At 33.0% G+C, this 22,273-nt stretch overlaps 2 protein-coding genes across 2 annotated transcripts in view; both read right to left on the bottom strand.

Annotated features, from left to right (window-relative positions):
- The window catches only part of LOC139502486 (serine/threonine-protein phosphatase 6 regulatory ankyrin repeat subunit B-like), a 512,428-nt gene that overhangs the window by 398,108 nt on the left and 92,047 nt on the right, over positions 1-22,273 (bottom strand). The window lies entirely within an intron of this gene.
- LOC139503046 (uncharacterized) lies at positions 1,641-4,683 on the bottom strand. The gene is made up of 3 exons (XM_071292720.1): positions 3,724-4,683; positions 2,950-3,036; positions 1,641-1,884 (listed from the first exon to the last, which is right to left on the bottom strand). The coding sequence occupies exons 1-3, from the start codon at positions 4,154-4,156 to the stop codon at positions 1,763-1,765; spliced, it is 642 nt and encodes a 213-aa protein (XP_071148821.1). The 5' UTR covers positions 4,157-4,683; the 3' UTR covers positions 1,641-1,762.

Genomic DNA, 22,273 nt, shown 5'->3' with positions numbered 1-22,273 from the left:
AATGTAAACCAATTTGAAAATGGGACCAAAAATTAAGAATCTACATACACAGTTAGATTTGACATATCAAAGAACCCCATTTATTCAATTTTTGATGAAATCAAACAAAGTTTAATTTTGGACCCCGATTTGGACCAACTTGAAAACTGGGCCAATAATTAAAAATCTAAGTACATTTTTAGATTCAGCATATCAAAGAACCCCAACGATTCAATTTTTGTCAAAATCAAACAAAGTTTAAGTGTGGACCCTTTGGACCTTAATGTAAACCAATTTGAAAACGGGACCAAAAATTAAGAATCTACATACACAGTTAGATTCGGCATATCAAAGAACCCCAATTATTCAATTTTTGATGAAATCAAACAGAGTTTAATTTTGGACCCTTTGGGCCCCAAATTCCTAAACTGTTGGGACCAAAACTCCCAAAATCAATACCAACTTCCTTTTATGGTCATAAACCTTGTGTTTAAATTTCATAGATTTCTATTCACTTGTACTAAAGTTATAATGTGAAAACCAAGAAAAATGCTTATTTGGGCCTCTTTTTGATCCCCAAATTCCTAAACTGTTGGGATCTCAACTCCCCAAATCAATACCAACCTTCCTTTTGTAATCATAAACCTTGTGTTTAAATATCATAGATTTCTATTTACTTAAACTAAAGTTATTGTGCAAAAACCAAGAATAATGCTTATTTTGGCCCTTTTTTGGCCCCTAATTCCTAAACTGTTAGAACCAAAACTCCCAAAATCAATCCCAACCTTTCTTTTGTGGTCATAAACCTTGTGTCAAAATTTCATAGATTTCTATTTACTTAAACTTAAGTTATTGTGCGAAAACCAAGAAAATGCTTATTTGGGCCCTTTTTGGCCCCTAATTCCTGAAATGTTGGGATCAAAACTCCCAAAATCAATCCCAACCTTCCTTTTGTGGTCATAAACCTTGTGTTAAAATTTCATAGATTTCTATTCACTTTTACTAAAGTTAGAGTGCGAAAACTAAAAGTATTCGGACGACGACGACGCAGACGACGACGCCAACGTGATAGCAATATACGACGAAAATTAAAATTTTTGCGGTCGTATAAAAATTTTAGACATCAAATTAAAACTGATTAAAAGTATAAGAAGATTTTATTTGCCCTAGTTTTAAACTGTAGGGGCCATAACCCAAACCTTCTTTTTCTATTATAGAACCTTGTCATTCGTGTGGTATTATTTCATAGCATTCCACTTATAATCAAATTTGGAAGGATTGAAAAAATCAATAATTGTTTCATTAGCCTGCCTTTCTTATTTATCTTTATTTTGAGTCATCAGTATTTCTTGAGTTGTCATTATGTGTGTGTGACTTTGTTTCAGGATTCCTCTTGTTCTTGAACTTTTTGATTGTTTGTGCTTGAAATACTGCATACATTACTGTTCAATTTGTTAATTGAGAGAAATGTGATAAAAAGAATGATGAACTCTGTCATGCCATCATCATTTAGCAGTGACTTGGAAGCAGTGACAGTCATTTTGAAAAGATAGTTTATACTGTCCTTTTTACACTACAGCGGCTGATGAAGAAATTTTCATAAGTGGGGGCCCACTGGGTGCCTAAGATGGGGCCCCACTGGGTGCCTAAGATGGGGCCCGCTTCCATCATGCTTCAGTGATTCCCTATATAATCAACCAAATTTTTTTCTCAAAAGGGGGGGACCAGGGGCCTGCCCCCCTCCCCCCTTCCATCTAAAATCCACCTCTGCACTAAGTTCAGTTTAACATGTGGAAGTCATTTTTAGAAAACACCCTTTCAACTTAAAATATAGTTTTCCTAAATCTGTATCTTCCTTATCTTCATGGATACTTGAAATGTGCCCACACAATCTCTCAAACAATTCTGAAAAATTCAAATTTATACAAAAGTGTAAAAATATTCATCCCTATATTTTTCCTAATATAAGTCTATTAGTAGCCATCTAACAAATTTTAAAATTTCTCATTGGCTGGGGAATAAAATATGATACTTTATATATATTTCCAGCAGGCAGTAAAACCTTTCAAATTTTGGGCATGTATTGGAGCTGCCAACTAAAGTACCACAAATTAGGTTTAAGCCTAAATTTGGTTTAATATTGGCTTTATAATTTTGGCATGATCAATATTTTTGAATGGGGACATACAGTTGGACCCCTCCCCCTTTATCTTCGGATGGAACCTCTTTTAAAAATAGTTGGATCTGCCCCTGGTATGTGCCCATAGGTGGTTTAGTTGATAGTTTACATGCATGAAATATTAGTTTAAATGCATGAAATATCTGTCACTGGTCATTAAGTAACCAAAAATCAATCAATTCATGACAAAATAGATCAAATTGCTTTAACTTTCTTTCACAAGGTTTCATGGTTCACTCTTTTTTGGGGTACACAGAAATTGCAAGGAAAATAAATGATTACAATTTTAGATGGCATTGTTCTCTAATCAAGGTATAAAGTGCCATATTTGTTACGCTTTATATAAATGAAAGAATTTTATAATCGTCAAAAATATTTTTAAATCCAAAGATTAAATTAAAATGTTCAAAAAATAATTTGAAAACTAATTACAAACTATTTAGTTTAATTTGGAACACAACTTTTTCTTCAAAATAGTCAGTAGCAATTTTTATTTCAATATCTTGATTACGATAAAATGAAATCTTACCCTTGTGGTCATTGATGCGTAGTTACTTAGTACACAGAAAAAGTATGTACTATGAAAATAAAAAGACAAATTCAAGCAATTTGATCGGAAGAAAGTTGTAAGTATGCGCTAATGACATTTATTCCTTAGAATCCAATGTACATACATTTTTGTACATGTAATCAGGTAATTTAATGTAAGTTATTTCATTTATTTGTATGGTTATCGTGGTTATCATATATGTAACGAACCGTTAAATAGGAAAGTTTAAAATATATCTTACCAACATCTTCTTCTATATTTAGTTTGACCTGTGTCTTGTCACTTTTAACAAAATTCTTCATCTTTATTGAGCATTGCTTGCAAAGTCCTACAAACAAAATATGTATAACTATGAAAGAAAAAAAATCTGTGTCCCTTGTTTATGAAATGAAATATACATGTATAAGACATAAGTCAAAGCAAAGTCAACGAAGCAGGAAATGTAGGGTATTTTCTCTAACTTGTTTTTTTATATAGATTAGACCATTGGTTTTCCTGTTTGAATGGTTTTACACTAGTAATTTTGGGACCCTTTATAGCTTGTTGTTCGGTGTGAACCAAGGATCCGTGTTGAAGGCCGTACATTGACCTATAATGGTTTACTTTTTTTAAATTGTTATTTGGATGTAGAGTTGTCTCATTGGCACTCACACCACATCCTCCTATATCTAGGATATCAGTACAGTACAGTACATCATGTATGTTGAAATGAGGTAATAGCTGACTATGCTGTATGGGCTGTGCTCATTGTTGAAGGCTGTATGGTTTACAGTACTAGTTGTAACCTTGTTAAGCTTGAAAAAGAGTATTCTGTGCTTAGCTGGTGTGATATATAACCATGATAAATATTTTGACTATTCTAATCCCCCTTCCCTTTTTCGGAATCAAATGGTTGTCCCCTTTCTGCCTACACTGACCAAGACAGATGAAATTATTTCAAAGTGATATTTTAAATATTGGTCCCCTAATTTCAGATTGACTTACAGACTATGAGAAAATAAATAAATATTTGTACCTGTTCCTACGGGAATAATTTGTCGAGTATACAGCCAGTTCTGCTTGCACAACAAAGGTGAAGATCCTCGGTCAGCCTTGGCTTTGCTGGAAGAGGGGTGGTCTGGATGTTGACATCGGGCACTCTTATTTATCCAATGGATACCATAGAAGTCCCTGTGCTTAGGACATATGCTAAGCTGAGTTGTTGTTGCATCAATTGAAAAAATACCAGTCCTATACAGGATAAGTAGCCCTTCTGGAAAATCACAGCTCTCACTACTATTCAGACGTTTAAGATGAATAGTAGTAGGTTTGGTGCATTCATATACTTTAAAAAGTATATTAGGTGTAGATGAATAGTGATGGGATATCCCACATCCTCCACCAAGATAGGAAAAGTCACAAACTTCACTGTAAATGTCGTCTGTCAAACCATCACTGGAAGCTGACATTTTGGAGTGGAGATTTTACCCAAGGGAGATAAGTCCACGGAAAAGCATAAAAGATGACTCACTAGTTCCAGACAATTTAGTGACTTTTGCACTTGCGGTACAAACACTTCTTATTTCATGTTTTAGTTACTTTATTTGACTTTTCCAAATGATTAAATGTGCCATTTTATTTCCAATTGTGTTTAGAATTCAATTAAAATGAAATCAAAATTTGTCAATAGGGGACTAAAATTACCAATCTTCCAAGGTATAAATTAACATATAATAGTCATTTGCCAAGCTTAATATTTTGTTTTGATATAAACCATACCCCATAGTTCAAACTGATATACGTTGCAAACATATCTGGAATGGGTCTTGCAAGTTACAAGCAAATGAAAACCATGTAAATTCAGGTATGAAAAAACCCGCCTTTGTGTCCGTGCTCCTGGCAATGTGCCAAATCGTTTAAATTTTTTTTTGTATTGACCATTACATAGGAAAATGGAAGGGTTCCACCTGACATTACTCTAAAAACTCAACTACCCCATTTAATATGCTTTTCGGTAGTTCTTAAAAGGCATTAAAAGTTGGATTTTTCCTTGGTTTTATAATGAATTTACATAATTATGCAAATGAGGCTGTTACTAAAAATAGATACGATTCTGGCGAAAATTAAGTGGCCAATTTTTTTAATTTTATGTCAAGGATTGATATGATATATAAAAATTTGTCAAGTTGTGATTGTCGATTTGGACGATTTTCTGAATATTGCATGGTTTTCTGGCGGATTGGCTCTTTAAAAGCAAAATCAGAGTTACATTTATCAATACACAAATAACGTGATAGCCATATACTACTATAATAGTATATTTACATGTGCCATTTTTTTTTTTGCCTTTTATTCATTATGTTTTTTTTTCAGCTGAGGATGTGCGTATAGATGAAAGGGCATATCGTATGATGTTCTGGTGACAATTGAAATATATCTTTTTCAGAAAGTATTTGACAAAAGGATTAATAATCATAAAATCTACAAGTTCAACATGTTCAATACTTATCAACGTCATATCTTCTTTTTTTTGCAAATAGCAATGTTCAAACTGGCCTTGGTAAATTCCACCGTTCTGGAAGGATCTTCGACTGTATTTGAATGTGAAACAGAAGACGAAAGCAGTGCTATTGAGTGGTTTAAAAATGACGCAAAATTAGCTGAAATACAGAAAAACATAATTATGGAAACTTTACCGGATCATATCTATAAACTTAAAATTGCTTCTACACGTCTTGGTGATAAAGGCACATATAGCATCAAAAAGAATGGTGTATGTAGCAAAGCAGTGTTGAACGTTAAAGGTAAATATATGTCATGATTATTGATAAACACTTGTTATATGGTATATATACTTATTTTCTGAATAAGTGAATATTTTGTTTTTAATTTAACCTCTGACACTCTAGATTAGATTGACCCGAATCAAATCAACTCTGTCAAAGACCAACTGTGCCAGAGCGAGGTGAAACAAAAGAGTTATTAATACTTTTTTTAATTTTTCAACAAACAGTTTAAGAAATCATGTCAGATCTGAAGTCTAAACATCAGTCAAAACCATAGCTTATTCGTCGAGATCAGTTAAAAACGGAGATTTTATTAAATAGATACGTATACTGATCATTATAAATTCTGGATATCTTCTTCACACGTTTGACAGGCTGAAATCCCCAAATTAAAATATTTTTAATGAGAACGAGGGATGACTTTTGTATATATAATCATGCCTTTAGATTATCCATATAACTTCCTTAAGTAAGCAAGAAGCACTAGGAATAAATCAGGTAGTGGAAGGGGAATTTGGGAGGGGCCTTTAATTTATGATGGCATGTATTCATTAAACAGAATATCATTTTAATTTAAAAAAAATTCTGAGTAAAATACACAAAGCTGCATCTCATGAACTAGAAGATGCAGACGAAAAATAAATCTTTTTGAGGAAACTAAAGTTCCTGAGGAATTCAAATTATGATCTAGAGAAGATAAAAATTGCAGATAGGGAAAAATGAAAAAACTTTTAGTTCTTAAGCAACCTGCAGATTAAACTTCCTCTGAAGAAGCCTTATTGAACATTGCACAGGAGGTAAAAATAGCTCTAAAACCATGTGCTTTAACGTACAGAAGACCTGCATAGAAAGAATCGTAAGGTAATTAAATAGTTTTACAGATGCAAGTTGGAATGGTTTTAGCAGAAACAATGTTTTTCCTTTGTTAATAGAACAAATTAACCTGGAATTTAAAGAGGCATAACGACTCCGTGTTCTCTGAAAATATAATATTAAGACTCCGATTGAATAAAATACTTGCGTCATCAATAAAGGATGGAATAACTATCGGTTCTGAACTTCGGCCAGGAGTTTGAGTTATTGCTTAATAAAGCTGTATCGACAACGAGAATAGCAGAGGACTGATCCCTACTAAAACAAATGCAGTAATTGGCAGTGGAAAATTCATGAGTTTCACATTTCCTTTTACCAGAGGCTTGATTATTACATTTTCAGTAGGTTCAAAAGGATAGGCTTTTTTAAACTGAAAAAATATACTCAAAATCAGAATTAAACCTCTCTGTCTAGGACGTTCAATAGTTAAATTCTTGATAGAAGAACTCATTATTACCAAAATCCTGACCTCCAGACATTTGAAACTTCTTAGAAATATCCGATCTATAGCCTTTTATAGTAAAGGGAGATACACCTCTCTTTTCAAAAAGGTTGATAAGGAAGGTGGTCAGTTGCTGAACAGAAGAGACTTCTCACTACATCAACTTCTGAAGATTGTCCACTTTGCATCATAGAAGAGGAAAGTGGAATCTCTAACTGCTCGAGAGATGTCTGCTTGCACATTCAGAAAAAAAACTTATCTCCTTGAACTATCCATGAGAGAAGCCACGCGAACAGATGTAGCATCTCTAGATTTGGATGAAGAATCTTCCCATTGAATTGGACTGAAGATTGTGTCGTACTGGTAGAACCAGTGGACTAGCAAAAGACAGACGAAGAGAAAGACTTGTCTAGACTAAGCTGGGACAATAAGAATGATCAGCTTTTTGTCTGCTGTGAATGAAGGGCAGGTGTTAGCAACATTCCGTCCCAAAGGAACACTCATGATGTATACTTCGTAGGCTTTCGGATCTGATACAAGAAACATGAACACTTGCACTTTGTAACTGAGGTTTTTTGCAAATAGGTCTACATGAGAGGACTTCCATTGAAGGGTCATTGCCTGAAATAATGATTGGATCAGTTTCCACTCTGTATTGACTGTGGTAAGTGTTCTGGACAGAGCATCTGCTAATGCATTGAGTTTCCCTGGGTGATGACGCACTACGATTTGTAGATAAAGGTGATTGCAAAGAAAAAGAGTTTCTCTTTTTAAAAGGAATAGCTCGTATGAGTTCCTCCTTGGTTTTGGTAAAAGCAACCAATGTGGTGTTGTTCGATGCTAGATAAAGACACCATTAGTATACCGCTGTTCTTAGAGCTAAAGATTTGTTCTGCAGTAGGGACATAATCTAAGACTGAGCGAGAAGAAATGCCTTCATTTCTATTATGCTGATGAGTTCCTTCAAATGATCAGGGGTCCGCACTCCCGAGACTAAAAGACTTTCCAGATAAGCTCCCCGAGGTTTGAGGCATCTGTGAACAGAATCTGATTTGGAACTGCAGAAGACAGAAGTCGGCCTTTCAAAGAGTTTGCTTGAAAATCCACCAGACAAGATGAGGATACAATTCCTGATGAATGATTGGAACTTGAAATTCGCAATCATGCTGAGCTGGGAGCGTACATCTCTGGATTGGGTTCTGACAGTAACGAATGAGGGAGCAACTGTCTAGGAAAAAGGATTGACTTTCTTGTCGCCTCTGTGAAAACTTCTAAAATTAGACATAGGGAATGAAGAATTCGTAGGACCACACTTATTACCGCCATCATAAGTAACTTTCCTCCTATTCTCTCGGGAAATTAAAGATGAACCTCCAACGGAAAAAAAACTATCTCGTTTGGTAATATTTCCGGAAAGAGAAACATTCACCTTCACTCGAGCTGGGGTTTGACTGAGATGCTTCTTAATCTCATTTCAAAGTGGTGAGCCCTAAATCTTATCATCTAAAGGAGACTTATAAGAACATCCTTGAGATTATCGAAAACTTTTGCTTCATCAAAAAATTCAGCTCTTTTCGATCAAGTGCAGGTGACTATCATGAATATGGAACCCAAAGCTTTGTCCGCCTCAGGTGGAAAGTCTCCAGGTACTAGAGGAACTTAGTTTAAAAAAAGTGTCAGCAGTGTCTAAAATATTCCTAGGACGATTCTGAACAGATTTCGACATATTGTTGTATTGAGGAAAACAAGTATGTGACGTTGCATTGTCTCAAGACAGACAACAAGAAGCCTCGAAAGTAGAGGTTGGTCCCTTTGGTCTAGGTGTAGACGGAAAAGGTCATTGTTGACATCTCTCAAAACCGAATTTTTAAGATCCTTCAAAGAAGAAGGAGTATTCTTAGCCTCAGGATCCTTACTGGAATTGGTAGAAAAAACGGGAAATCACAGAAGAAGGGAAAGACACATGAACAGAGTGTTGAGAAACATTCTGAGAGTTCTGAACTGGATCATCATAAGTAAATCTTTATTCCTGACTACTTGGGGACACTGAAAAAACTTCCTTATCCTGTCCTCCTGATCACTTTCAATATTATTATCTGGAGGGTGTTAATCACTGGAGAATTGAACTTATTGATGTTGTTCTCTAGCGTACTCAGGCGGGTAGAGAAACACATGAGTTCAGAAATAGATTGACGAAAGTAGCTTGATTAACCTGATGCCTAACAAGAGAGATAGGCGGAGCAGCAGGCACAGATACACAACTACAAGATGATACTGCTAAAGGAGGAACAGGAACAGACGAGATATAGTAATCTGCGGACAAACAACTAGAGTAGTAGCTGATCCACAATAAGGTCAGAAACCTGGAAAAGACTGACCAGGAAAACTCTGACTAGGAAAACACTGACTTGGAAAACCAAGACCAGGAAGCCCTGACCAGTAAATTCCTGACCGGGATAAACTGAATAAGTATATACAAGAGGCCAAAGAGGTCTAGACCAAGACACAGCGTTGCAAGCATAGTATGAAGCTTGGAGTCTAGATCCAGGTCAGTTCTAACCCATAGAGATAACCGGATAACGATCCATCTATAAATAAATCTTGGCCTCGAACGAACTGGAAGCATAAAACTTCATAATCAAATAATTTAAAAGATAATTAGTTAAAAACAGAATTATAGAATAGTGTCCAGGGCCTACTTGGATTCGCCAAACTCGGGTAGCAAAACAAGTGTTAATGCGCATGTGCGTACCTCTACCGAATCGAAGTGAAAACTCTCATTGAGTTAACTCTCAAAATGGATGCTAAATAATAATTTTCGTTGTAGTAACGACTATGTACATATATAATTATAAACCAACTCAGGAACCAATTAAAATTTACCCTTTTTAAATTGTTCCTGAATTAAATTTCACAGAAACTCAGTGAACCGGTCCATAGATTTTCGATTTTTATCAAGCGTTTAATCTAAAGTAGCAACATATTTCATGTACGGTAGTAATAAATTCACGAAAAGCCTATCCATTAGTTTTCGTATATATGACTTTTCGTAATAAATTTTCATTTCATTCTTAGAAAACTAAACGAAGTAACCAAATTTAGTTTTTTGTTATATTAATAAACAAAATCATCACTGACAGTCTTTACACATGAAAAATGTTTATATATGACAAAATACTGTTAAAAAATAAATTTCTTTTATCACATATTTGTTACGAATACGTCTGGTTTTGCATATGCAATAACCTCAAAATTGCCCGGGGCAAAAAAGACCATATTGATATTGTGCCCTGATTCTAAATGACGTGACGTCACTGTGTCCTTAACGACACGTTTGTGATAAAATGTTTAAGATTTTACCTTTTATCTTTCATTAAATTGTTATAATTGACCTTTGTTTCTCTTTTCTGCAGAAATTAAATATGTGATAAAAAGATTGTAACATGTCTTTTCCATATTGGCCCTGGTATCATCCCTCGACCCATATCGGACCTCGGCTAAAGCCTCGAGGCCGATATGGGAGTCTCGGGATGATACCAGGGCCAATATGGAAAAGGGCATGTTATAATCTATACTTACTAACCCTTTTTTTATGCTGCATTTAAAAACAAAATCTGTCATTGTAGCATGATCTTCTTTGTTTTATTTTTTATCACTCTTTTGAAAGTCTACTAAACCTGCCCCAACCCAGGGTTGATGTCGAAATTTACTCGGGTAGGTTCAAACGGTAAACCTCGAGGGGTTCGATTATCAGTCGAGAAAATTCAACAGACTCTACTAACCCCAGTTGGACGATAAGTAGGCCGCGATGAAATTGAAAATAAAACATACACAAATTACCTCAAATAAAATATCATCTGACTGTTGAGGATGAACTGCAGTTGAACTTTTGATTTTTTTTTTTTTGGTTTTGTTGCTTTTTTTGTCTGTACTTTCTGACAATGTCCTTTTATTATTGTTTATTGGAACTTTTTTCCTTGGTGTTTACAAAGGCAGTTACACTACTTTTAAGCTGAAATAATCAAAAAGCTTTTTTTTTACAAAAATAAAGAAAAAGTGTTCCTGCACTTAACACCCCTTTTACGAGATCACCCCCCACTTTTTGGTAGGGTTCGTTTAGTTTTCTATGTTGTGTTTAGTGTACTCTTTGTCTGTCTTATGAGTTTGAATGTCCCTTTGGTATCTTTCGCCCCTCTTTCACTTTCAGGTGACATCATTGGGTCCTCCACATATGTGTTCATGTGTCCTGTGTGCAATATAGTCCTTCCCCTATAATGCTATATTTTATCCGTAGGACCATAAGCATGTGAAGAAAAAAGACTGACAGAAAAACAAGTAAATTCTTAAAATTACCTGTGCCTTCCGTCTCTTCTCCTGAAATATTTTGGTAGATGTCCTTTCCTTTTGACGATCAGCTACACCAGGGCCAGGTTTAAGTATGGCTGGTACTGCTCCTGGCTTCAGTGTGAGTCTTCCAGATTTAAACCCCAGGGATTCAGCCATTAGATTCCTTTCAAAACAATCTTGTTCAAAATGTTCTTCACAAACAACTCTGCCTTTACTCCACACAAAAGTTTCAATTTTCAGATTATCATTGTGCAAATGATCTATCCAAAGTTTGCAGAGTTTACGTTTCTCGCTAGATTTTAAAGGACCTGGTATTTCAAAAAAAGCTCTTCCCACACTTTCCTCTTTCATTTACACAATTGATAGCTTGACAAGATGGCATAATATCGTATTGGTGAAAGAAAATTTTAATGAATATGGTTGCTTTTCCTTAGACCGGAACAGTAGGGATGACGTGGCAAATTACACCTTCTGTACTCTCCAATACAGAAGAGCTCCTCAAAATGTCGATATCCAGTAATTGGTGGGAAATTTAAAAATTTTATATTTAAACTAACGGGTTTTACATTTCTGAGCATAATGTTTAATAACTTTAACATGTTTAAACAGTAAACCTTATTAATTACAATAATTCTTTCAACTTTCAACAAAAATGGGTTTCCTTCTCCTTTAACTATGCAATACGTATTGCGGATAAAAAAAATTATTGTATTTGGAGTATAATATTATCAAAATATGCACTAACGGCAAAATGATATATGATCTAGGTTGATTGTTCATGCATCATTAATTTAATTGTTCACTTTTTTTTTAATTTATAAACAAGTATAAACGAAAGTGTAAAATGGTTGACAGACACGTCTACGAGATTAAACAATGTATTAGTATTATAACACAAGTATTTATTAATACTGACTTTAAAAAAAAATACTAACGAAAGTAAACACTGTATTTATTTTCTAACACAAGTCTTCATAAATACTGACTTAAAAAAATTTACTGAATAAGCAGAATAACTGATGTAATAACATAAACAGGGCCAGCGGTGCTGCACCAGATCTACATTTCAACCATCAAATGAATAATCGAAGCCTAACACAAACCTTGGAAAATCATAAAAACTAACATAAAAAAGATAACGGCCACGAAATCACAGCTATGAATAAGGATATGTATTTCTTCATTTCAAATGATTGCTTAAATTTCATAACAGCAAATATCAATAGCACAGCATGAATCTATTCATGTCAGAGCGTAGATGATGTCTACTAGTCAGATACATACCGGTTGAACAGATAGTTCACCACAGATGTATGGACCCAGTGGTAGTTATTACATTATCGGAACACTTTTTACTGACCCAGTCGCCGGTTCCATAAAACACGTATCTTCAATGATACGGTCGACAAATTAGTTGTTATTCAAATGCCCAATAGCAACACTTAAGAGCTAATATATTCAATACATGATGTCTTCACAATACTCGAGAGAAAAAAACAACGACATGATTAATTGAACGAAAAATTTATCATCTTAGATTTTTACTTTTAAACAGCACTGTTTAGACAGCCGTTAACAGATAAAGCAAGCGTAGAAGGTTTTCAAACGGTATTACAATGTAAAACAGAAGAAGAGCACAGTCCTGTTGAATGGTTTCACGACGACCATAGGATAACTGATGACACCAATAATATAACGATAAAATCATCACCAGATAATATCTATCAACTCATTATTACACCTACAAGTCTAAAAGATAAAGGAAAATACACAATAAAAAAGAAGAGTGTTTGCAGCGAAGCTGTGTTACATGTTAAAGGTAATTAATTATAGTATTTTTTTAGAAGAAACACCCTTGACTGTTACAATTTTGCCGAACAATAGAATATCTGAATTTAAAATACCGGATATTTATTATATGCTTTAACTTGTTTATCTAGTAATAGTACGCAGTCTTCTGACAAATTCATTTATAAACTCTTATCAAATATTATTACAGTTGTTTCATATATATGTGTTTAACTTTTTTTCGTAAATAGTTGTGTATTGGAGTTACATAGAAGAATGCACAGAAAAGTCGGCAAAAACTTATACGAAGTCGGATCCATTTTCCCATAATTTGATATACATCGGATAGTCCATTTTGATGCAGCTTCTCCGACCCCGACCCCTCCCTACAAAAAGACCCAATCAAAACGATAAAACTAGCGGCTTTATTGTTAACAATAAAAATCACGATAAAGACTGACATGAACCTACGACAGCCACTGATCATGAACTACAGGTTCATGACTTGGGACAGGCTTACAAAGTAATGTAGCGGGGGTAAATCATGTTTGGTTTTTGAGTGGGCAACCCTTTATCGTACTTAGGACAATGATGAAACTTAACAACATAGAACAAGCTGTAAAATCATTAGCACATAATTACACTTTTCAAAATTGTTTGTGTATTATTATGAAATGAATTAAAGATCAAGCATCACTTTCAAAGATATACGTAAAATCAAATTATAGAAATCGTCAGATGACTTTTAATAAAATTATTGAAACTTTAATGACGAATTTTAACATTTTTGTCAACAAATTGAAAACAAGTTATGCCATTTTTATTAGCTGGGTACTTTAAAAAAAAGATCAATGACGCCACCTACAAACCAACATTGCTGACATAGGTAATAATAGAACATAAGAGTAAACTTCAAGTTTTGTTTTTTTTTATTTTTACAAAAAGACCTTGCCCTTAAATGCAAAATTTTAAATAAAAAAAAACATGATATAGTTAGTAAACGTTTCTCAGCAAAAAAAATGATAAAAAAAACATCAATTAACTATAACCGTCATAGCACTCGAAGTTTAAGTAGTTCATGTTTTATTTTCACAAATATTTGGGCATTTTTGTCAATATTATTTTAAAAATAGATATATAGAAATCGCAGCAATGACCAGAAGGACAAGTTCCTAAAAAAACATCACGACATTAACTTAAAAAGTGACCCGTTAATGAAGTTATTGCACCTAATATTTTTACAATTTTATTTGAAAGGAGTAGGTTCGATAAGACCCTAAAATGGTCCTCTTTTTTACCTCAAATTTCAAATTAGGATTTATTGACCAATATCACAGTGATTCATAGCTAATACATTGACTAGAAAGGAAATAAACCTATTTGTTGAAAATTTACGTTCCTGCGTTTTACTGATGACGTCACAAAAAGTACTCATTTTGATTTTCCACGAAAAATCAATGAAAATTGGTAAATTTTGCATTGATTATGGGACAGGAAACATAGAGCGAATACGTCGACAAAATAGATTTTTGAACACGATGTTTGTAATGACATTTTACATGTTTAACTGGAATATTTAGTTTGTCGACGCCTGCGCTTTATGTTTCTGGGTCCTAAATTTAGTTCAAATCTGGCCAATTTTGTCAAATTTCGTCAAAATCACTTATTTTGACCTTTTTTGGATGTAGAAATCAACGCTTTATAATAAAAACTTTTATTCAAATAGTTAAAAAGTAAAGTAGGAACACATGTAGTTAGATACTTTTAGAATCAAACATGATCATCATGACTAAAATTGTCAGTTAACTCTTTTAAAGAAAAAACCCTTGCATGGTGAATTTTACACACAATGGTCATTTGTGAAGGTGCAGGTGAACGGTACACGCTCTAAAAAGTCTCAAAGTAAAAATTATCCTTGGAACTATACATTCATATATGTAATAATGTTGTTCTATATATGCCCGTGTATACCAAATCTATTTGGCAATTGGAATAATAACAAGTTAGAGGTTTCATACACGACAATTGAGTGGGTCTAATATGGGAAAGTTTAAATTTTATAGTTTGTCGTTAATTTTTATCAGGCTTTGAAAAAAAACCAAGATAACATTTCGTGTAATCTAAAGCATCCTTCATTTCAATTTTTAATTACGACCTTTAACTTAATTGAATAATAGCAAATCAATTATATTGGTGTTCAAATTGTTGATCAGATGTATGATGATATGTCAAAAAGTTTATCATATCTTGTAAAACATGCTGTCATTCGATATCAAATACAAGTTAAGCTCCCTTGCATTACTGCTTTATTTACTCACTAACATAACAAAAGTCTATATCTATGTTTTTAAAACGGACACATATGTTATTGTATAGGAAAAGTTTTCCGTTCAAATTTGACAGTTTAAAAAGAGGTTAGAAATGTTATTTTAAACTGCAATATATTTTTTTTAGTTTTAGGTATACAATCCGGTGGATACTTAAAAAAATAGGCTTGTTATAATTTGAATTGTTGCTAATATTTCTTTGAATAACTGTTCTGTTATATTATTATGAATATGGTATTTATTATTGTTGACCTGAGAAAATTTTTATTGTGTAGTTTAATGTAATTTCATAAAATAAGATAGTATCTCGAAAATTTAAGCAAAAATTAAAGTCATTAAGGTACATGATTCTTTTAATTAACATTAATCTTGATTACCTATCGTCGTGTTTTTTACTTGAACAGCATTTTACAAACGACCATTGACTTATGAAACGTGTGTCGAAGGTCTAGACACATACCTAGTATGTGAAACAGAAAAAGAATACAGCCCTGTTGAATGGTTTAAAAACGAGGACGGGATAGCTGATAACACCAAAAATATAAAAATGAAATCATTACCTGGTCACATCTATCAACTCATTATATCACCTACAAGTATGGCAGATGAAGGAACATACAAAATTAAAAAGAATAATGTTTGCAGCGAAGTTGTGTTAAATGTTACAGGTAAGTGAATTAAACTCTGTAAAGGAACACCATTACGTTATTACAAAATTTGCAAATAGAAAGTTTTAATTATAACAAAACTATTATATTTTTACTTATTACTTAAGTAAATACCTCATTTAGGCCTTATTTAGGCGTAATTTCTTGGACATTTATAAAAAAGAAGCTTTGTGTATTTAAACAGCACAATTTTTGTATGACCAATTAATAATATTTTGACTAGATTAGTAATGTAGTCCAAATATTTGGGCAGTTTTGAACCCGTCGTGTACTTATTTCATTGTAAATTAATGAACAAATATGTATTTACTCGTTTAAGTATGTAGTTATACTTATGGTTTTGTGATGGTTGTTTTGTAAATGTGAAGCTATCGGTTTGAAATAAATTAGTTTTTAAGAAAGCTAAACATTGGTACATTGGTAATTAGTTTTAGATAGGAAAAAATTATCAGTCCTGATGCAAGAAATTGTCAAAATATCAATTTCAAAGTTTTACTTAATGTGCACGTGTATACAATAATGAGCATACGGTGAATGTGGTTTAATTAATGGTCCTTGCCTGTGTTTTAAACACCTCTATATTCTGCATTAATTCATTTTTAAGTCGATTTACTGATTGTGATCCAGCAGCCTCAGCCTCATATTAGCCTCCGAAAGTACAATTAATATCATAGATAAGACAGTAAAATAAAACACAAAAATTAAAGTTTCAAACATTTCGGAGGAAGATATAGATTCATCTATAAAGATATATTTAGTTGAAGAATGTTTCCGCTGCGGCGAAAATATGATAAAATAGCTTTTTTTAGTGTAAAAGACAGCAATATTAGTATCTTGTTCACTCTCTTTGGATTGCCGCTTTATATCCATTATTCCCTATAATACTTATGTACCTGTCTTTGTAAAAATCATGCAGAAGGTGATTCATGACATGTCACAGAAGTAATTTTTTTTGCCCTTTATCATAAGAACTTTGGTAGATGAGTAAAATTCTGTCTTTATTTTCCCTGTATTATGCCCGTTGCCATGGTAACCATCAAATCAACATTTTGCTTGAATATGTGAAAAAAGACCCTTTTTGAAAATATAAAATAACGGAATTTAAAGTCCCATAGAAATATTGTTAATCAATACAAACAATATGTATATTTACAGTATTGACAAACAAAACCCCAAACTATACAAAAACATTAAAATTGTGAATTTACTAAATAGTTTGTTTCCATAGCAACCATTTAAAAATATGTTAAATTTCGAAAATGAAAAATTTCAAAAACTCCTAAATTTTAAATCTGTTTATCTCCCAAGACCAACAATACCATGAAATGTCATTGACAAATTTTGAAAGACCACATTCTATATATTCATAAAATAAAAAGAAAGTCGTGCGTTTTTTTTTCTTTAAAAAAAAAATTTTAGTCAAAAATTGTCAATTTTCACCAAACTTCAGATTAACAATCAGATGAATAATCAAACACTTAGTAACTTAAAAAGCTAAAATATTCCATTTATATGTGCAATTCTGACACGCATTTGTTAATTTCAAACAAAAATATATAGTAAATGAAGATAGACTTGTACAAAATGAAAAATCATCACTCTGGGTATGGTCCACCCCCCTTTTTTTCGATTTTTTTTTTTTTTTTTTCAAAATTATAAAATTTGTTGAAAAAAAACGTGGTATCTCATTTAGTTTACTTGTGAACTAAGTATTTTAAGAATTTAAGCATAACACAACTTCTAAAGTTGAGGGCATCATATGTACCCCCTCCCTTCAATCTTATATGTAAGATTTCTCAGAAGTTTAAAAAAAATTGGTAATACGCATAACCCGTTGTCGTATCTAAGACTGATGCTGTCAGTGAAAAAGAATAATGTTGAATCCAAAACTTAATAATTACTAGTAAGTCTATGTATAAAAATAAGACGATGTGTTGTAATTGTCAATGAGACAATTAACTCTCCACCAGAGAGCAAAGACATAGAAATAAACAACCACAGGTCACCGTCTATCCTTCAACAATGAGCATAACATGATTATCTAGAAAAACAAATCTTAATGAACATTTTAAAAAAAATAGCTCAGGATACTTTGTCTTTCAAAATGGCTATAAAAAGGTTACAGGAACAATTTAATGCAACTCATTGTTGGTTTTTGAAACAGATTAATGCTTTAAAAACTTTAAACCTAGACTAAGATCTGTTAAGCAAGAAGGTTCACCCTGAAATGTCTGGTTGGTTTTATTTATCATTGAATTACTTTTGAAACTCTGTAAGTGTTATGTAAAGATTTTAATACAAGTATCATATTAACTTAACATTATCAATGTTCTAAGAAAATGAGGTCAGTGTAAGATGAACTATGTCAGACAGACGAAAAAGAGAGAACGGAAACGGAAAATTCAGCATTTTTTCCAATTTATAAGGGGCATAACTTATTGACAGTACATGTTAAACCAATAACATTCTAACTGTTCTGAATTTTATGGAAATAAGCATTGTGTATAAGTTTCAAAACATTTGGTTGTGGCAAACTTCATGAACTTAAGTTAGAGAACGGAAACAAAAAAGTCAGCACTTTTTTCCATTTATAGAATGGTATAACTCTGGAACGGACGTACTTACGGACAAGGGTACAACTTAATGCCCCCTTTGCTACGGTGGGGGCATACAAATTCTACATGTTCTATCTGAGGAAAAATATACCAACGATCTACATTAAATTGTGCAAGAATTTGTCAATGTTTCTATTGTATATGGTGGAAAAGGACAGCTTGTCTATTATTATTATTTTTAAAAACCTAACTGAATATTATTTGTATACGGCAGAATAATCGATTTTTTTTATGGTTCTCAAAACATATTTTCCTTGTGGCCTTGAGGACAATTTGCTGGTCCTAACTATTATATACTGTTTTGATTCTCAAACCTTTATGACAACCATGTGCAATGACCATTCATTGAATTTTGCCAAATTTAATCAATTGTTATATTTACACATTTTTATGCCCCCGCAGTGGCGGGGGGGGGGGGCATTAAGGTTTACCCTTGTCCGTCCTTCAGTACGTCCCAAAGTTGGTTTCTGTTCTCTATCTTTAGTTTGCCTCAACCAAATGTAATGAAACTTAATCACATTGCTTATTACCATAAAACACAGACTTAGTTTGAATTTTTGTGGTGTCACTTAAACCGTCCAAGAGTTATGCCCCTTTACAGATAGAAAAATTGCTGAATTTTCCGTTTATGTTCTCTAACTTTAGTTTGTCTTTACCAGATGTTATTAAAATTATACACAATGCTTAATTATATAAAACCACCAAATACAGATCAACTTTGAATTTTGGTGGTGTCACTTTCACTGTTCTATGCAATCCCTCTTTATAGAGGAAAAAAGTTTTTGTATTTCTTTCTTTAGTTTACCTCAACAAAATGTTATGAAACTTTTACACAATACTTATCACCATAAAAGTTAGTACACAATTGGTAAGTGTCACTTTTACTGTTCTTCAGTTATGTCCGTTTATAACTTTTATGATTTGCAAGCGCGAGCATCATCTGTGTCCAATGGACACATTCCGCATGTATTTCAAATCTTTTACATAAGTTAGATTAATTTATTATATATTAGAATAGAAAGAAAGGTTCTGTAGTTCTTTTTTCAATTTCAATTTTAACCCAGTTAAATTGACATAGTGACAAATAAGTGTTTGCATAAAGGTTTTGATGTACATGTCGATTTACATTGGAGGTAAATAGTAACAGCCATTATGTGTACATAATCTGACTCTGCGCAATAGTATACTAGTCCACAAAAGAAACGATACAAGGCAATGTATTTTCCATAGATAATGAAATTGGATACACTGTACCAAGCTTAAAACTGTCCATTGGTCTAATCTTTACAGAGTGTTATTTTCTTATCAAAACCACTGTTTTAAGACAAAAAAAATAAAATATTTTTTTATTTTTGTTATATCAAAAATAGTATTTTTATAAATAAAAAATTCGAAATTAAGTTCTATAATGATGGACAATGGACTTTTTTTAAAGAGTTATGACCCTTAAAAATATTAAAATTTATGGAAAGTGGCCTCGTTTGCGCTCTCGATGGTACAAGTTTTTAATTTTTTATTTTCAGTTTATTTCTAATAGGACTGACGTAGTTTTTTTTAGCTCACCGTTTCAAAGGAACTGTGAAATTTGCCATCACTTGGCGTCCGTCGTTGTCTGTTCGGTGTTAAATATTTGAAACATTTCCACTGAAACTACTGAACCAATTCCAGTAAAAGTTAAACTGAATGATCCTTAGGATATCTAGAATAAAGTTTGTGTTTTATTTTTAATATTGTAAAAAAACATGGCCGCCATGGGTAAAAATAGAACATAGGGGTAACATGCAGTGTGTAGCTTATATCTCAAACACTAAAGCCTTGAGAGCAAATTTTCAGATAAATCTAACAACCCATTGTTGGGTTGCGGCCACTAAATTGTTAATTGTACGGAAATTTTGCAGTTTTTGGTTATTATCTTGAATATTATTAATGACAAAGATAAACTGTAAACAGCACAACTTTCAGCAAAGTAAGATCTACAAATAAGTTTATATGACCAAAATTGTCAATTGAATCCTTCTGGTGTTATAGCCCTTTAAAGAATTTTTTCACAATTTGTTCATCTAGTTTGCTTACTTTAAAAAAAGTCTTCTTCTGAATATGCTAAATCGATTTCGGCCCAACTTGGGAGTATCTTGTATAAACTTTGTATTTTATTTCCTTGTACTTCAAGAAACTTAGCCACTATGGCTAAAATGGAACATAGGGGTAAAATGCATTTTTTTGCTTTTGAAGAAAAAAAGACAGATACAAAGAACATTTAAATGGAATTTTTAAGCCACTCATTGATATATATTGAAAGACACAAATAATCATTGATGCAAAATTTATGAAACTAGGACAGAGTCAATTTTAAAGACCATGAAATAGCACTTAAAGATTTAAAATTTCAATTTGCACAAAACAAGTGTAATTAGGGACGCAGCTACCCTTCATTCAGTTTTCAGCCTTTCGGCTATTTTCTGTTGATTGCTTGGGTTGTTGTCTCTTTGACACATTCCCCATTTCTAAAAAAAGATCTTAATATATAACCAGGTGCTCCGCAGGGCGCAACTTTATACGACCCCAGTGGTTGAACCCTGAACAGTTAGGGCAAATTTGGTCACAATATTCAAGCTTGATTCTGTCTGAATTTGGATTGTGATCAAATTTTTGAAATAATATAGGTTTTTGTCACAAAATTAATGTGGTCAAAGATCTAACAAATCTATTGCACAATACTGTGCAATTGAAGATTTCTTCTTGAAACTTTTCAAAATTCGAAATTTGAAAAATTTTGAAAAAAAAGGAAGCCCTTCAAAAATCGTAAACAAAAAATCCCCCCCCCCCAATTTTTTTAAACCCCCTTGGAGCAATAACCATTAAACTCAATCCCATGCTTTCCATTGCAGTTTTGAACATTGTAGTACAATTTCAGAGAGATCCATACAATTACACATAAGTTATTGTCTTGAAACTAGAAAAATGCTTGTTTTGACCCCTTTTTGGCCCTTAATTCCTAAACTTTGACCCCATTACCCCTAAAATGAATCCAAACCTTCTACTTGTGGTTTTAAACATTGCGATATGATTTCAGAGCAATTGAAATACTTCTACACAAGTTATTATCCTGAAACTAAAAAAATGCTTGTTTTGGGCCCCTTTGGGCCCCTAATTCCTAATCGGTTGGGACCATCATCCCTAAAATGAATCCAAACCTTCTACTTGTGGTTTTAAACATTGCGATATGATTTCAGAGCAGTTGAAATACTTCTACACAAGTTATTATCCTGAAACTAAAAAAATGCTTGTTTTGGGCCCCTTTGGGCCCCTAATTCCTAATCGGTTGAGATCATCATCCCCAAAATCAATCCCAACCTTCCTTTTGTGGTATTGAACCTTCTGAAAAAGTTTCATGAAGATCTATTCACTTAAACTAAAGTTATTATCCGGAAACCAATGTGTCTTCGGGCGACGACGACGCAGACGACGTAGACGACGCAGACGACGTAGACGACGCAGACGACGTAGACGACGCAGACGACGACATCATACCATTATACGATCCCAAAATTTTTTTGGGGTCGTATAAAAATGGTGTAGGGGATTTCTATTATTGCGCTCACCCTTTGAAGAAATTTCATGTTTTAATGCTCAAAATGTTCACAATTGAATTCCATCTTTTAAATTTTTAATAATTTTTTGAATTTTGAAAAAAAAAGGGGGGGTGGCACCATGCCCAGAGAGAAAAAAATTCCTTCTAT

Source organism: Mytilus edulis, chromosome 14 (assembly GCF_963676685.1).
Source record: "Mytilus edulis chromosome 14, xbMytEdul2.2, whole genome shotgun sequence".
NCBI classification, from domain to species: domain Eukaryota; kingdom Metazoa; phylum Mollusca; class Bivalvia; order Mytilida; family Mytilidae; genus Mytilus; species Mytilus edulis.
This window is presented reverse-complemented; position numbering and strand designations above follow the sequence as displayed.

Excerpts from the sequence above, each read along its gene's own strand:
- LOC139503046 (XM_071292720.1), bottom strand. The coding sequence starts at position 4,156 with ATGTCAGCTTCCAGTGATGGTTTGACAGACGACATTTACAGTGAAGTT. Across the intron at positions 3,037-3,723 it reads AATTATTCCCGTAGGAACAG|GACTTTGCAAGCAATGCTCA; the intron begins GTACAAATATTT and ends TTTTGTTTGTAG. Across the intron at positions 1,885-2,949 it reads AAATATAGAAGAAGATGTTG|AATTGTTTGAGAGATTGTGT; the intron begins GTAAGATATATT and ends TGAATTTTTCAG.